The 16,898-nt window shown below is 54.1% G+C and overlaps 1 protein-coding gene across 1 annotated transcript; it reads left to right on the top strand.

Moving 5' to 3' along the window:
- The first annotated feature begins 3,128 nt into the window (after window positions 1-3,128).
- Window positions 3,129-16,543, top strand: STX6 (syntaxin 6). The gene is made up of 8 exons (XM_050900603.1): window positions 3,129-3,163; window positions 5,574-5,743; window positions 6,352-6,446; window positions 8,233-8,295; window positions 10,577-10,699; window positions 12,025-12,131; window positions 13,750-13,844; window positions 15,495-16,543. Exons 1-8 carry the CDS (start codon window positions 3,129-3,131, stop codon window positions 15,569-15,571), a joined length of 765 nt encoding a protein of 254 aa, XP_050756560.1. The 3' UTR covers window positions 15,572-16,543.
- Window positions 16,544-16,898: the final 355 nt, after the last annotated feature.

Here is a 16,898-nt window from a genome sequence, read left to right as displayed (position 1 = left end):
TGTAAACCCTCGCTGCCCACTGCAACATTGAATATTTAGCTACAGACTAGCGTTTGGTATCACGTTATCACTGCCTTAATCCTCCTCTTACAACCACCATTGAAAATCTTCAACAACTTTCACTAAAAATGCAAACGAGGAGGAAAAACACCGAAGCATCTGAAACCCATTCGCTTTATCACTTCTTCCTTTAGCCGTAAAACCTTTTCGGGGGGAGGGGGGAATCCCCTATACTTTTACAAATCCAAATTCAAACCAATCCAGCTTTTCCCCGAGAAGAAAAGCCATCTCTTCGATGCCAAATGCATATTCTTTGCACCAGGCTAGTATGGGATCACACACACACACACCCCCCCGTGCGTGTACACACACGCCACAAAAATTTTCCTGATAGAAGTTTCAGTGAGCCCAGTTCTTTCCTGCAGACGGTTGGGATTTTGACGAGTTGGCGCTTTTGGGCGCAGAAGTGTTTAATCAGATCTTTCCTGACCAGTTCTGCAGCTGTGTGCCGTGCACCAAGCGCTCCTCTCCCAGGGAGGAATCGGTTAGCCGAGCACGCCAAAAAGCTACCGAAACACTCCCCGCTGCTCCCAAACCAACGATCAGAGCTTCCCACGAGAAACAGCAAAAATGCCCCCATTCTAAAAAATACAGAGCAGCGCGGTTGGAGTGGCTTTCATGTGAAAATCTAAATCATTTACTTCATCGTGTAATTAATTTCCAGCATCAAAGAAAAGGCTGTCTTTTTTTATTCCTGGAAAGTTTGCAACTTCCCTACATTTCGGTAACGCCTCCTTATTTTCAGCCCTCAACAGCTCTGCGAAGCTTTACATTTTTTCACAAATGCGTACAAAACCCATTTTCAATTAAGTGAAGAAAGTGTTCATATAATTTATCAAAGGATTTCTGAAATTCCTAGCTAGTAACTCTAAGAGGCTATGGGAGCTTTTCCCTTTCTCATTCCCAGCGCGGTGAAGGTTTCAAGGAACGCTTGGCGAGAGCGAGCCGAACTGCGCAGCCTCGGCACACCGAAAGGAGAGCACTGCAAATTGCCCCTGACAGACTTTCACCAGTGTTTGAAAAAATCTAACCCCGATAACCTCCGGTGCACTGCTCGGAATACAGCACGTCTTTAAGCACCCTAACCACTACAACCAAATCCCTCAGAGGCTCCGAGCACAGAGCAACGAGGCTACGACATTCGCCGAGCTGCTTGGGAGGGGTGTCCCCGCTGAGGGCGCGCGTTCGGACAGGCGAGTTATGGTGTCCTGTGCTTCATGGAACAACCTGCCACCTCCCAGCTCGTTTGCGATACGCGAGTCGTTAAGGCACAAGCGCATCGGGAAACGCTGTCCCTGCAGAGCGCAGCAGCACCCGAAGGAGAGCCAGTGCGGGTACCCAGTAAATACCAGGCCTCTGCTGGGACGTTGTTGGCAGGAGGAAACCAGAACTGCCGAGCAGCTCCAGCCCAACCCAAGCTCTCCTTCCCCTACTTGGAAACACACTGGTTTTCCTCCTCTATCCCAGCAAGAAGCCCAAAGCTGCAAGAGCAGGAGACAAGGGCTGCAGCACAGCGTGGGGAACGGCAGCAATGGGGGAGGCGGGAGCTCTGAAGAGCGTGAAGCACAGGTGGAAATCACGGGAGAATCGTGAGGTTTTGGGGAGTACAAGGTCTTTGGGGGACAGGGACAGACAAACTGACCCAGTGACTCCTTGGCACTCTGTTTTTTCCTGGAGGGAAACCCCCCCCCCCCCGGTGCTTAGCACAGCGCCTTTGGCAGGGACCCCCCGAAACCTGCCGGCGTGGGAAACAAGCCATCCAAGCTGCAGCAAGGAAGGGCCGGCAAACACAAGCCCTAAAGCTGCCGCCTGTTGCACCACACTTGGCAAGCTGCGGCTTCCCAGGCGTGGGGCTGGCCGGAGCAGGAGGCGGCTTTCTCACCCCGCGAACTGCAGGAACCGGTTTGACATGCGCCCCAGCCTTCCCACCCCGCACTCGTGAGTTAAAGCTGCTGCAATTGCAAAAGTGAGGTATCCAGTTCACATGCTGAGGAGGCATCTCTGCAAGTGGTTTTCGTGCCTGTTCCCTCAGTGAACCCGCACCGCCTTTGCTAGGGATGCTGGACCACAGCCACGTTCGGGAAGCGCAGGCAGGGACATGCACTTCGGTTAAGCGGGCAAAGATTTGGGGGATTACTCCTGGCCAAGCCTCTGCAAAATGGACCATCGTGCCTGCCTGCCCCACGGGAGTAACGCAGGGACATCCCCCACGCTGAGTGCTGCGCAGAGGGAGTTCGGCCATGTGTATATGGCAACATCCCCTAGCACTGCAGGGGCACCCTTCCTCTCCTGCCAGCTTTTCTGAGCCCAGGGCTATCTGTGCTCGCAGTTGAGAGGCTACTAGGGAGCCCAGAGATTTAAGAGGGGGCCGGGGAGCGAGGGAACAGGGGGTCCTTCACCCTGGGATGGACAAAAGCCAAGAGGCAAAGGGCTGCTCTCGCCCCGCGGAAGGGAGGAGGGAGGAAGCGGTGCCTGTTCGTTCCCGGGGCAGGAAGGGTAGCGGGAGCAGAGCAGACTGGCTGTCGCTCTCCCCTTCTTCCTCCCCCACCGGGCGGGAACGCAGCCGGGCCGAGCCGCTCCTGCCAGACACCCTGGCAGGGACCACGGCCCGGCAGCCAGGACAGGACGTGCCTGCTCGGTGCCGAGAAGCCGGCACGTAGGAGACAGGGCGGCGAAGGGGTGAGAGGGGGCACTGTACCGCCCAGCACTGACGGGCTGCCCGGGGCCCAGCGGGCCGAAGGTTCCCCGGGCCTGGAAAAGCCCTCAGGAAGAGCCGGGACGGTCCCATGCCCCTGCAGCACACCCCACCTGGGGGCCTCCTCCCCGCCCGGCAGCGGCCTGGGAGTGAGGGGGGGGCACCCGCCGCCCCCCTGCCAGCCCCCGGGTGCCGTCGCTCCCTCAAGCAGCCGCCATGGCGGCGACGCTGCCCCCACCGCCGCCGCCGCCCTCCGCCACCGGCGCTGTGCGCAGGCGCGCGACGGCGGGGGCGGGGCGAAGGGGCGGGGCGGGGCGGGCGGCGCGCGGCGGCCGGGGCGCGCGGCGGCGGCGGTGGCGGCGGCAGCAGCGCCATGTCGATGGAGGACCCCTTCTTCGTGGTGAAGGGGTGAGCGCCGCCCCTCGGGAGACACCCCGCGCCGTGGGGGCTGAGGGACGGGGACGGGGATGGGGGTGTCCCCGGGTGCGGGGGGGGGGGGGGGGCTAGGCACGGCCGCCCCGCAGCAGGGGAAGGCCCGGGGAGTGGGGGGGGTGAGCGGAGCTCGGGGGTCTCTGGAGGCGACCGGGGCGGAGGAAAATGGCGCCCTCGTCCCCCCACTTCTGCGGCTGGGGTTGCGGGGGGGGTCTGGGGCGGCCCTGGGCCCCGCTGAGGGTACCCGGCGTCGACAGCCGGGCGCAGAAGGCCCCGGGGCGAGGCGAGGTGCCGGGCCGCGCCCGGGCCTCCCCGCACGAAGCGCTCTCCGCTCTCCCGGCCGAGGAAGCCCGAGCTTTGTAGGTGCACCCCCGGGTACGGGGGCGGGCGGGGAAGCGGGAGGTGCAGCGGTGCCTTGGCTGCAGGTGCGGCTCCCGGTACGCTGGGACGGCTTGGGGACAGCCTGCCCGGATGTCCCCGCCGTCGGGGCGAGGTGGCAGTGGCTTGGGAAATGTCGCCCTGCAGCAGACAGAGCGGGGCTGGCTGGCTCGTGGGTGGCATCCCCAAGAGGCCAGGGCCGTGGTGTCCAGGCAGAAAGATGGGAGAGGAGCAGGGACCGAGGTGGAGAAGAAACTGCAGCATGGATGGTGGCCATGAGAGGAAGCAGCCAGAGAAGAGCCTGAACAAAGGGAAACACAAACCAAAGGTGGTCGAGGCAGGAGGAGAGGAAAATTGTAATTAATACAGTGAAAGCACCTTAGTCTCTAAAAACCACCCTGGGCCCAGCTTCAGCTTCTGCTGCGGGCCGGTCGCCGGCCCCACATCGCAGAGAAACAGCACTCAGGAGCAGCGGAGGTGCTCGTAGGGGAGCGGTGGGGAAAGCTGTGTGAGCGCAAGAGGTGTGGGAAGGGATGCTGGTGCAGCCGTGGAAAGTGAATCACTCTGCCAGGTTGAACTGGTGCTAAGGGGAAAAAATACGAGTTGCCATGGGTGGGGAGCAAACGTCCTGTCAAACTTTCCGGAGAGGTTCCCGTGCCGTACGGGGAAGGGCTGGGAGGGGAGGGAGGATGTGCTGCCGCTCCCAGTGTTAATTATTACCCAGCAGGTTGGGGTGGAAGGGGCTGGTGGAGGCCGTCCACATTGCGTTCAGTTTGCTTTCGTGGAGTTCATAACTCCTCCCATCGGAGGACATCCAGCTCTGCTTTAAATTCCTGCTTGTGGGTACGTGGGTACTTCCCCAGGTATGCCCAGATGGGAAAAAAAACCCAAAACTTTTGCTAGCATGTAGTGGAGGGAATGAAGCTCCAGATCCTCAGCACAGGCTGCTGACTTTAGGGCACTAGATGTGGCAGACTCGGAACTGTGGGTGTGCGAGAAGAGGAGGGACACGCGTTAGGGTGCCAAGAGACTTCAGCTTAGACAGCAAAGTTGAGTACTTCAGGCCATGGTGTAATGTAAAGAGAGCTGCAGTCCTCGCACCCCTGCAGGGTGTGGGCTCAGTTCATCCGTCCTGGGCTTCCCCCGCTGATAACCTGCTTTCCTTCACTGGGGATAAACACGTGCATCTTGTGTGGATGCCGTGTGCAAGCTCTTGGGCTCGTGGTGGCCACCTTTCACACCAGCAAAATCCGGTCTCATCTGCGTCCCTCGTCCTCGCTTCCCATGAACCCGGGGGAGCATTTCACGGCTCAGGACCGCAGAGTTTGTAAATACAGATAACCACACTGATAGACGGTGACCCGAACTTACAGACCCACTTACCCCAAACCATCAAAGCAGTGTTCAGTGCTGTCAGCAAAGCCTGCCTTCCCGTGCTCTGAATGCACTCATCTCCAAAAAGCTTAGAGCAGCAGAAAAGACTTCTGTTCCCTAAGCCAGCGTAGTACAGCTGTGTATTTTTTAAATGCTGAATTAAAATAAACAGTGCTGCACTCAACAGTCTGCCAGGCTGTATTGTGGGGACAGTTCCTGTAATTCTGTGTGCCCTTGGGGTATCTTACATAGGTAGTCAAGAGTCTTCAGAGGAAAGCTGTTGAGAGGAATGCAAAACATTAATTGCCAAAGAGCTGCCTTGTTCAGACGCTCTGCCCTGGCTTGCCTGTGTGACACTCAACAGAAACCTCCTCTAAAGAAATAGGCCCCTTCATTAATAGCTGACCTGTAGGTTGTTGCTGCTCGGCACTTTGTGCTGCAACAAGAGATGAGATTATCCAGTAGGTAGGGCAAATCCTTATTTTACAAAATAAACTAAAAATTGTTTGAAGGAAAGATGTTTGGGAGAAAGCTGTGCTTCCCTGCTCACCTGGATACGGGACTGTCCCGGTGTGACTGCTGCGGAGCAACTGATGATAATCCCTTTGTTTCTCTTTAATCGCCCCGGCTGCAGGGAGGTACAGAAAGCCGTGAACACCGCCCAGGGGCTCTTCCAGAGGTGGACAGAGCTCTTGCAAGATCCCTCCATCGCCACAAGAGAAGAAATCGACTGGACCACTAATGAGCTCAGGAATAATCTGCGGAGCATCGAGTGGGACCTGGAAGACTTGGATGAAACAATTAATATCCTTTCTGTGGTCCTTTGGAGGTAGGGGCGTGCGGTTCCCAAGTTGTACTAAATAGCCGAGTACCAGTGCTTGCCAGTAGTTACTTTTTGCAGAAATCAGAGCTATTTGGGATTGAATTTTGCATTTACATCAGCTTTTCTCTAACCGCAAGCGAGAAATTAAGGCAAACGTGTTAATCCAAAAAGGATTTTCCTTTTGCCTTTTTGTTTTCCTTTTGACAAGGTATATTCTAAGATGCTTTGTTCTAGAAAGCCTATTGTGTTGTATGAATCTGGATTTCTATGCAGTCAGTCATACTTTAGGCTGGCTTCCAGAAATACTCCTTTTCCCTTGTATTCATCTGAACACTCCTGAAAGTGATGCGCAGCATCAGAGAAGCAAAAAAATGCAAGACAGAAACCTCACGCTGGTGCGTGTACTGCACTGGACGTTCCTGCCATGCCTGGTTTTGCCTCCAGTGTTTCGTAATTTACTAACCAAATTTTGGGAAAAGGCACAGTGCAGTGGCCGCTTGGTAGACCCCTGCTGAGGCACGCTCGGGGTTTGTGTATCTTTGTGCGTACCCAACACCGCTAATTGGGGCCTCCTTGACTCGCTGCCTACGCATTGTTGAGGCAAACCCGCGGAAATTCAACCTCGATGCGACGGAGCTGGGCATCAGGAAAGCCTTCATCACGAGCACACGGCAGGTGGTCAGGGTAAGGAACGTGGGCTTGGGGTGGGAGCGTGGGGAAGGCAGAGGGAGTGATTAGGTGGTTAAAAAAAGGAAAGCTTGTGGCCATTTCTGTGCTGAAGTAGAGAGCACAGAACAAACCTGCTACCTGCTCGTTCTCAGGCTTTCTCCTCTTCCCCTTGCGCTCCCTCCTGGGGCTGCCCAGACAGGTTTGGGGCTGCGAGGGTGCAGGTACCCCATGGTGTACCCTCCTTTGCTGCTGCTGCCCCTTTAAGTCTTCACCTCTCTTGCAACAGCGAGCCTGGGAACCTATAGAAACTGGGAAGGAAGAGTAAAGACCCCGCTGCGATGCAGGGGAGGCTGGAGCCTCCCTTCAGAGTTGAAGGAAATCGCCAACTGTCCTGTGCTTTTGTAGCGCTAGTTTTCAAAAACAGAGAGTCCACTTTGAACACTGACAGATGGTTAAAGCCTAGCATTATTGACGTGGTGACTTCAACTTCCTACCGCTGCAAAATAGTCCAAACAACCACTAGATTTATTTTTAACTTGGGGAAGATTTTTTTTTAGTTTAAGCTCACACTTCAGAAGCAATAGGAGGATTTCAACAACTTGGTGGTAAATAGAGAAGAAACATCTTCCCGAAAGCTTCACTGCCTGGTAACAAGCTGCTAGTTAGGAAGTTTTCTCCCTATTAATAGCTACACTGAGCGTAGCTTAGTTTCTGCTGCCCCTCATGACTCTGATGTTCCTGCTTCACAAAACGCATTGCTGTGGCTGGCAGCAAGCTTGTTACCCTACCTGCAGTCCCGCGGTCTGGATGCAGTTCCTAAGGCTTGCTGCCTGGGAACTGATCCCAAAACCACGCTGGCCCCAGGTAGCAGGCATGTGCTCGCTGCCTTGTCTTCAGTGTAGTCCACTCCCAGATGGGCAGGATCAGGCAAGCCTGCTCTATGGTCCTCTTTTCCTGGCTGAGAACTGCTGGCTAATGGGTTTTGGAGCAGCGTCTCTTACTGTCAAATGAAATTCGTTAGTGGCATTATGCAGCTGACTTCCAGTTTCCATGAGGGAATTCGTGATGCATAGCAGCATGTGCATTAGCTGGTGCGAAGTAACCAAGTGGACTCTGGTGCTCTTAGGTGATGTACCGCACGTCTCTGAACCGTAAAACATACCTAAATGTTCTGGTGACATCAGAACTGTGCTGGTGGATCAACCTCTGCTAGATCATGTTGACTACTTGCTAATCTACCTTATAAAAACGAGACTACTTTACATTGTGATGGGGAGCCTGCTGTGGCTAGTGATCTTCTACAGGAACTCAGGAGCAAAACTTGATTGATAAAAGAGAAAATGTAGGCACAGTCGGAGAGGATGGCCACAGGACAGGAATCTCGTCCTATGCAATATAAAATTCCCAGATGCAACTGGGAATAAAGTGCAGGGGGTTACAGGCTTCCAAGACCTTGAAGAACATGACTCTTCTTTACAGTCTATCAATGGGAACATTAGTTTAGTAATATACAAATCAAAGTGTTTCTGGCTGTAGTAGAGCAAAATGAGTAGTAAATAAGGAATATTTTCAAAATATCCCATTGCTGTTGATTCTAGTATTAGTAAAACGATGAACTGCGATGAAGCTTTCTACAATATCCTTCCAGACTCTTCAAAACTGTACATTTTCAAAGAAAATCTCCCTTCCCTCACTCCCCCTAAAGAAGCCTTCCTGGGTATAGACAGCCCTGTAGCACCCTAAAATTGCCTGTCACCTCGAATCCAATGCTCACATACTTCTTCTTTTGTTGAACAAACAGGAAATGAAGGATCAGATGTCAAACTCCTCCATGCAAACGCTGGCTGAAAGGAAAAACAGGCAGGTGAGAACCAGAAATGGGCAAGTTAAATGACTGCAGTGGCTGTTTGGTACTTTAAGGAGTCAGAAGGATTTATCGGCTCTAGCAGCTGTTGTCTTACGGTACGTGTTAGGTGAAACTTCCATTTTCACTTACTCCGAGGCCCCACATCATAAGGTAGAGCATATAGCATTGATCAAAACTGCATAAAAGCTGTAATTACAATGTATATCCTGTCTGTAGTTCATGCCCTTAAAAACCTTTGTTCTGGGAAGGGGCTTGCATACTGCAGCAAAGCTGTGTGTTTGAACCATGTCTGTTTTGCTGACCTGAGAGAGCTGGTTCTTGCAGGCACGTTGCTGCCACCCTCTTCCAAGCCTGTCTCTCAAAGCAGTAAGTCAGCACCCGCCATCTGTCTCTGTCTTCAGATCTGGTTGTGTACAACTGTCAGTGTTGCATCATCCTGCGGAAAGGGGAATCTCCCTCCTCCTCGGGGGGAGCAGACTCAGAATCCATGTCAGTGAATGTAATCCTGTGCTCTGCTGTATTTAGGAGCCAAGATGCTGCGATATCCTTTCACACAGCTGCCTCTCTTAATAGTTAGCCATGTAAGAAGATGGAAGAAGCTCAAGGAGTCTCAGGTCATCTGCACTTGTAATCTAAGGAATAGAAATAGATGCAGCTTGTGGTCCTTCCCGGCTGATGGGGAGGCTGTAAGGAGATCTCAGAGCTGACTTCCAGAGCTGCCTCAGTTAAAGTTGGTGTGCACTTCGTACAATTAACTTCTCTGGCTGCGTCAGTCTTACCACTTATGGCAAAAATGACAAACTGCAACTGAGAAGCACAGAGCTGATTCCTGAGCTTGTTACAGGGTTAATTGACATGCTTGGCAAACACTTGAAGAAGCAAAGTCCCTTACACCTTTGCTCAAACAAGTCTGTAGCTGTCCCTGCGTTTTGCTGCTTTCCTTTGCGTGAAGTTCCTGCTAGCTGCAGGAGACCATATGGCCCAGCTCGCGCAGCGACATCTGGTCAGGAAAACTGACTTCCCCTTGCCATCTTCCTCTCCCTTCCCCAGCCCCTCGCCTTCCCTCCAGACCGCAAAGCTTGGGCTGGGCTGGGCTGCACTAGCTTTTCCAGTGTGCCTCTGTGTCTGAGAGGCTGGCTGGTGGCGACCTGACCCTCACAGGCTACGGCTGGCAAACAGAGGCCTTCCTATTGAAGCTGCAGCAGAACTAGTGCACCGCATTAAATAAGCGGTAGCTGCGCTCGCCACGAACTGGAGAGAACCAGGAGCTTGCTCAGTGTCTCAGGGGCAGACAAAGCCAGATGTCCTGCTGGCTTCCTGTGCGGTCGGTCCGTCAGCTTTCCTCACCCCTCCTTGAACCTTGTAAGGCAGATGAACCGTAGAGACTGTCTTGCTCTTAGCCTGCCGGAGCAGCCTGGTCATTGTCTTGCTGTTCTTCACAAACACTCGGTCGTCCCCTCCTGCCCATGACCAGAAGCTGCGAGACGATCTCGTTACGAGTCTGCCTTGTCTCCACGCTGGTGGGCAGAGCTCCCTAACCTATTCATAGTGCTGCAGGGTGCAGCTCCTCACCTGCGGGCCACGTTCATTCTCCAGCATCTGTTGCTCATGTTATACTCCTTCCAGGGACCAGACTTACTCAGCTGGAAAGCCACGTCTCTGCTGGCTTTGCACAAGCTTCTCCGTTCGGGTTGTAGAGCAGGTAGCAAGTGTAATCTTGTATGCTGGCAACTGAACGGTGTGCCGGAGGAACAGATAGCCTGAATCAAAGAACGTGAGCATACAACAGTGCTGTGGTTATGTAGCGCACTGTTTTACTGTCAGCTCAACCGGTTAAGTACTTTATCCAGACCCTCTTAAGCCCCTGTCATTAGTAGCACAGTGTTCAGTGCGAGCTATACATCTGTTAACACAATATATCCGGATACTTCCCAGCTTACATGTCCTAGCACACAGTGCTGCCTCTTGAGCAGACCTTTGCTAGTCCTTTGTGCTGTGCAGACCTCCTGCGTACACCGTCTGTCGGTCGTACTCCGGCTCTCCTGCTGCTGGAGAGGCGTATCTGCAATATCAGGCTGCAGGACTTCCCCGGCTGGCATTTTGGTATTGCGTTGTTTTACTTCGTGACAGCACTCTGGCTGAGTAGCAATAGAGCAGGAGGAAAAGAATGCTGTGTGCGTGTGTACAGGAGTATTGCCTTGTCTGCCTTCCCACTACGCCCTGTAGATGGGCTGCGAGCAGACACAAGAGTTGCTGAGGGCTCTCTGCATCTGTTTAGGCGCTCCTGGGAGAAAGTGGGAGTCAGAGTTGGAGCTCCGGACCTGACAAGTACAGCCGTCTGGACCGGGAGCTGCAATTAGCAAATTCACACTTCATCGAGGAGCAGCAAGCTCAACAACAGGTAAGGCAGCTGGCACCATGCGGACTGAATAGCTTTGCTTGCCAAATGGGTGCCGGGGGGATGAGGTACGGGCTGCGAGAGCCAAAAAAAAAAAAAAAAAAATGCAGTCCTTGCCTGGTCTGGATCCAGGAGCCTGACAGCCCTCCTCTTTGCTTGCAGCATATACCTGTGCATGCATTTCCTGTACAGCACAGCTTCGGCTGCATCTTGGCGCAGAGTTTTTAACCCTTCAAGCTTGGGTCTTCTGCTCTGTACAGAAGGCAAACAACATGATTGGGAAGATGTAGCACGCTAAGCTTTAATACTACAAGGATTGCTGAAATCCTTGGAAGAGTAGAAACGTTGCAAACAGAAAAGAGCCTGTTTCTCTTATGCAACTTCCTCTGGTTAAAAAATGAGCTGATGTTTGCTGCTGTTTGTGTGCATCTTCATGAGAACAGGCTAGGAGCAGGAGCACGTGCCTGCTTCCTTTTCCTGCCTTTGTCAACATGAGATTCGTGAGAAAGGCTGTGCGAGGGCTTTGCGAGAACCCCTGGCGAGGTGCTTCCCCGCTGCCGGGGGAGTTCGTCTGGAGAAGTGCCCGGGCAGCGTGCAGACCCGCGTGCAGCAGCCCACCCAAACACGAGCCTTTAAACAGGCAGCTTCTCGGAGGTGGCAAACTCTACTAAAGCTCCTGACCCGTGACGCCGCCCTGGCTTTCACCTAGTGACTCGAGGAAGATAAATAGATTCAGAAATAGGTAACTAGGGTAAATCTAATCCTTAGCGTGACTGTGCCCTGAAAATGACTTAAAAAATCAGCAGACCTATTCCTTTGGCACATTCAGAGCCAGGCTTGCTATTTTTAGCTGTAGAAGCTGCAACAGCCTTTTACTCGCATTAACCCCTTGTTAGCTGCAGCATGTTCCAGGTTGCGTTTCCCAGGCACGGCATCAGCGTGGCTCCCTGATGCCTGCTGCCATACCTGCTGCGGGCAGTGGGGCTTGCGGAAGTTTTGATGACCAGCCCCTCTGGCTTTCGAGAGTCCCTTTAGCAGTGGGTGCAGCGGGGAAAGGAGGAGGCATGGCTGGATTTGCAGGGATGTCAGGAGACCGCAGCCTGCTGTGCCGTGGGGATGCCGTGCCGGGGAGGCTTTCCTGTGGCTGTCACTTCTCCAGCATTTCTTAGGAACGCGGTCCTCATTCCTGGTGGCTTAGGTCTGTGCGCAGGCCCCGCAGCTGATGTTGGCCAAGCAGCGAGTGTCTGTCCACCGGATCGGCTGGCTCCGACCCAGCTGCAGGAGGCGGCAGACCTGTAACTGCCCATTTCCCTTCTCTTTGGCCCCAGTTGATTGTGGAGCAGCAAGATGAGCAGTTGGAGCTGGTCTCTGGCAGCATCGGGGTGCTGAAGAACATGTCCCAGCGCATTGGCGGGGAGCTGGAGGAGCAAGCAGTGTAAGTGTGAGACACGGTACTGAAAACTCGGTATGGGGCTGGCTGCAAGACAGCTGGAGGTCCTCGCACACATATCTCTGCCCCTGTTAGGGCCTTGAATTTACTAGTCCCTCAAGCAGCCTCTCCTAGCCGGCCTTTGATTCTAGGCAGTGGAAAGCATTTTTTACTGCAGCCTGCAAGGATCCAACCGCAGTCTCGTTCGTTTGAGAGCCTGCACCTAGGGCAGACTTAGCTGCCGGTTTACCTTTCCTTCTCTCTCCTTTTTTTACACACTCCCCCTAAGGCACACAGTTAGCTCCTTGGCTTCAGGCAGCCAGCAGTGCCAAACAGATGAGGGAGGGAGGTGCTGTGTAATGGGGGTACTGGGCGCTTTCCCACTCCACAGGGTTTTGTGCTGCCCCTGGATAACTGCTTGACCCCAGAGTTCTCTGCTCTGCCTTGCTGCTCTGAAACGCGCAGCACAGAGCTGCTATTCATAGTTAAAGCTAAAAATAACCCTCACCCAGGCAAAGGGTTAAAGGGTAGCTCACAAAGTAATTTGCATCCATCATTTACATATAAATTAGATTTCTTTCCCAGTTCTTGTCCTTTGCAAACAAGTGCATAAAGTTTCCAGTTATGCAGGCTAACAGCTACCACTTCCAGAGAGGCTTGAAGGGTTCATGCCTAAAAACCCTCCTTGTTTGGCTGATGGGAGTCCGGAGGGCTGTGTCCCTTGTGAAGTGATGTCTTCTTTGATGGAGAGGAAGAACTTTAAACCCACCTCCTGTGTGAAGGCTTGCAGCATGAGAGTCTTCTGCTCTCACGGAAGCAGATCAGTGTGGTGTATCCGTTTCCAGATCATCACATAAGCCATCAATGCTCGCTAGACAGTAGCAGATAACTACTGCAATGAGGTTTTTTACAACTCTCTCTTTTTCCCCACTGAATGAAGGTTTAACAAGTGCCCTAGAACTCCAAATGAAGGAAGCTGTCCTTTTAAATGTATTAAGCTTTAAAGTCCTGCTGGCTGGAGATGATTGGATTGGTACCTTGATTCTGTCTTTGTCTTGGCATTGACAAAGCACAGCTTCAGGAAGGCTTTCAGATTCATTAGTCGCTGTGTGGAGGAAGTAGAGGGGTAACTTCCATGCAGAGCTTAAAAAGCACCTTAAAAGCAATTGCAAATCTCATTCCTGCTTGATACACGACTGGAACAAGATTTTAGCTTCAACTGCAAGCCCTGAACAAGAAAAGAGATTTAAAGTCCAGGCCGGCACCTAGATCTGTCTAACCAGTCTCTGCTAATCATAGATTATAAATGAGACTTTCCTCTTGAAAGGAGGAAAAACCCCACGCCTCACCTTGCAGGGGTGCGTAGAGCTCAGCCGCGAACACCCAGAGGGGACCAGTCCGACAGGAGCCCCAAATGACTTCCCCTTTTCCACCAAAGCAGAGCTGCTGCTTCAGCAGGTTTTTTTTTTCCCCCCCTTGGGTGCTTTTCAGGAGACCGGGCGGCGTTCATTTTCTCTGCCAAGGTGTGATACACTGATCACATTGATCCGTGTGTGTGAGCGCACTGAGAAATCCCGAAGGGACGTGCCACTTGCTGACGAGTGCCGTGCTTCTCTGTCCCCAGGATGCTGGACGACTTCTCCCACGAGCTAGACAGCACTCAGTCGCGGCTTGATAACGTCATGAAGAAACTCGCCAAAGTGTCTCACATGACGAGCGGTAGGTCCTGGGAAGTGGGATCCAGTCCTGGAAGGGGAGAGACAAGCTCTTGGATCTTCGGGCTGGGACGCTACGTGTTCCCACCCACCGACAGCCATCCCAGACCCGAGCAGACGGGAGGGAGCAGCTCTCGGTGCTTGAAAGAGGGGGAAGACTTCCAAGCCCTGCAGCTGCTCCTGCCCAGACACTCCTCTGCAGCCTGTCCTTTGCCTTTGTTTTATTTACAGATGCCTTTCTATTTATGCTGCTACTGCCGCGGTGGGAAAATCCCCCTCTAGATGGTAGGAGGGGAAGCTCTGCAGCCTCCTGCTCCGCTGCAGTTTCCCGGCCTGCCTGCAGAACAAAAGCTTTCGAGGTGCCATAAAACACTCCCCACCGTGTGTGGCTTCCCCGGCACCAAACGCTCGCCTGCAGGCGAGCCCCTTCCCAAATCCCACCCGCCCTCGGGTTGCTGGCGCCTGCCGGCCCGCAGGCCTGTCGTCGGTCAGATAGATCTCTCAGCTGGCGGAGGAAAGAGGCGATTTCTGGGCCGGGGAGGGGAGGCTGAACCCACGAGAAAAGTCCTTATAAGGCTGCGCTTGAAGCCGGTGGGCTGGCGGGGCGCCGCGGGCAGAGCAAACAGGAAGCCCGGCGTGCCTGCCGGGAAGTCCCCCGCTGCCGGCTCGCCTCTCCGAGCGCTGGCGGGGCGCCCGGCCGTTGCCTCCTCCGTTACCCCTCTCCCGTGGGTGCTTGGGTAGCTTGTGGAGGCAGGAGCGAGTCGGGAGGAGAAGCGTTCCTGCTCTGCAGGATGAGGCCGGCCGGGGGATTTATGAGGTTGTGGAAATACGGCCCTGGAGAGACCATATGGAGTGCTGACAGTGCACTTGGGGTCACCAGTAGCCCAGTGGCAGCACGACTGCTGGCAAACCTTGTGTATCTGTCTCCCCTTTCCTCTGGGAAAAAGGCTTCGATCTTTGCAGAGTGCTACTGAGAGCTGTGAAAGAGCATTTCTGCTATCCCTGGCATCGCACGGGCCGGGGCTGACCAGGAGGGCTCTTCCCGGGGGAGCTGCTGTGCCCAGAAGTTGGGGGGTGCCAGCAGCCCTGTCCCCGCTGCTGCACCATCATCGTCTCGCAGGGGCTTTCTCTCTGCCGTGGCAGACGTGGCTGCGGACAGATAGCAGCTCTCAGAGGCGATGCAGCGTTGAGCTTCTGCAGAGCGTGCACGGGGCCAGCGAGGTGTAAAGGCGTCCAGGGGAAACCTCATTCCTGGCGCTCCTAAGGGGAGCTGCCACAAGCTCTTCCTGGCAGAGCTCTTTCAGGCAGCTTTTACCGGACCCCTTCTCCTTCCTCTAGCAAACGGGTTACTCCACGAATGAGCAGCAACACACAGCAGCTCTCTGGCTTGTTCCTCCTGATGGCTTTTGAACCGGCCTATATCAAACCTGTTTGAACTTGGTTGGGGAGAAGCCTCAAAATTCCCACAGCTGTCCCCCAAAACGGATGTATCCTGGAGGAGAAACGCTGTCGCCCCGTGGGTTGCCGTTGCTTTGGCTTTTTGTGGCTTCTTTAAGCTTAAATTGGGCTCCTAGCAATACAGCGAAGAAAAGCTCTGCCCCAATTTTCCTTCCCTGTTAAAGCAGGAAGACTGACGCTTCCTTTTTCCTTCCAGATCGACGGCAGTGGTGTGCAATTATCGTCCTCTTCGTCATCTTGCTGGTGGTGCTCATCCTGTTTTTTGTCCTGTGATGGACCGAACTTCCTCGGACGCCCCCTCCCCGCCCCCTTGCCCGCGTAGCACGGGGAAATGAAACTCTCACTGTTTCCGTCCGCCCACAGAGATCCCCGGCAAGAAAACCCGCACTCGGCTCTCACCATTCTCCTCTGAGGACCGCGGCTCAGCTCCGCCGGCGTCTCACCTGGCCCCGGGGAGAGGGGGTGGAGGACCGGAGCTGCCTCCTCCCCCGGTGCGGTGCGATCTGGACCTGGGCTCCAGGTCTGGACCTAGGCAGCTGGAGGGGGACTTGACCCCTGCGCTTCCACCCCGTGCAGGTAGGAGCCGGTTGCAGCGGTCCCGAGCCGCCTGCGGTCGGATGCGGACACAGAGCAGCGAGCCCTGGGGAGGAACGGGACGCCGGGGCGGGGTGGGGGAGAGGAATTAATTAATTCACTGAGCATTACAAACCACATCGCCAGCCCGCGGGTGCTTGCCAGCCAAAAGCGTTACGGGGAGGAGCGGTGGTGTGAAACCCCACGCAGCCACGGCGAGGGAGGGGACCCCCCGCCCCACGCTGCCGTCCTCCCACGGGCCGGCTCCGTGCCGCCGACCTGCCGCCGAGATACGCCGGTGAGCCTGCAGCAGAGCATTCGCATCCGCCACCCCTTGGCAGCAGGTTACACACGGGTGAGCCGTGGGGCGTCGTGTCCTGCCATCGGCCGGCCCGGCGCGACTAGAAACCCCGGAGCTTTAAACTTGGGTTGATGCACGCTGAAAGCTGGCAAACAACCGTTAGCCGGAGAGTGAGTTTCTTAAAGCTTTTGAAATTGCCTCCTTCGTTATACAAGCCTCTAAAGCTCATTGATTGATGCTTTCTTTGCCCTTGTATAACTGAGTAACTGCTTGTGTTTAACAGCTGCTTCCCTTTGGCAAGTGATTTGTCAGGTCTAAAATAACTTATTTTTTTTAAGGAAAAAAAAAACTTTAAAGATTTTTTTGATGACCGTTCGAGCCACGTTCTCTCTGCGGGTGAACGACACGCATTATCAGAGGAATGGGGCTCAATTATGTATTTTAAGTGCGTATCAACTTGTAAATAGGATGTCTTAATTTCTCCCAACCGCTATTTTTTGGACACCTCCGTTGTAAGCAACCAAAAGGCAGGAGATTCAAAGCTACGTCACGTTTCTGTATTAACTTCCCAGTCCTTTTGTTACCTTTGAGTTGTTCGCCGCTCAAGTTATCTCAGCAGTGTTGGATAGCCTAGTTGTCTCCCTCGTACCGTGAATTAGGAGTTAGCCAGGTGGTCGATGCTAGAACGTGAGGAAAGCTCACCCTGGCAGCATCACTGGGGAGAAA

Source organism: Gymnogyps californianus, chromosome 8, assembly GCF_018139145.2.
Source record: "Gymnogyps californianus isolate 813 chromosome 8, ASM1813914v2, whole genome shotgun sequence".
Classification (NCBI taxonomy): domain Eukaryota; kingdom Metazoa; phylum Chordata; class Aves; order Accipitriformes; family Cathartidae; genus Gymnogyps; species Gymnogyps californianus.
This window is presented reverse-complemented; position numbering and strand designations above follow the sequence as displayed.

Coding starts and splice junctions, on each gene's coding strand:
- STX6 (XM_050900603.1), top strand. CDS start 3,129: ATGTCGATGGAGGACCCCTTCTTCGTGGTGAAGGG. Junction 3,164..5,573: donor CCCTTCTTCGTGGTGAAGGG/GTGAGCGCCGCC, acceptor CCCCGGCTGCAG/GGAGGTACAGAAAGCCGTGA. Junction 12,132..13,749: donor GAGCTGGAGGAGCAAGCAGT/GTAAGTGTGAGA, acceptor CTCTGTCCCCAG/GATGCTGGACGACTTCTCCC.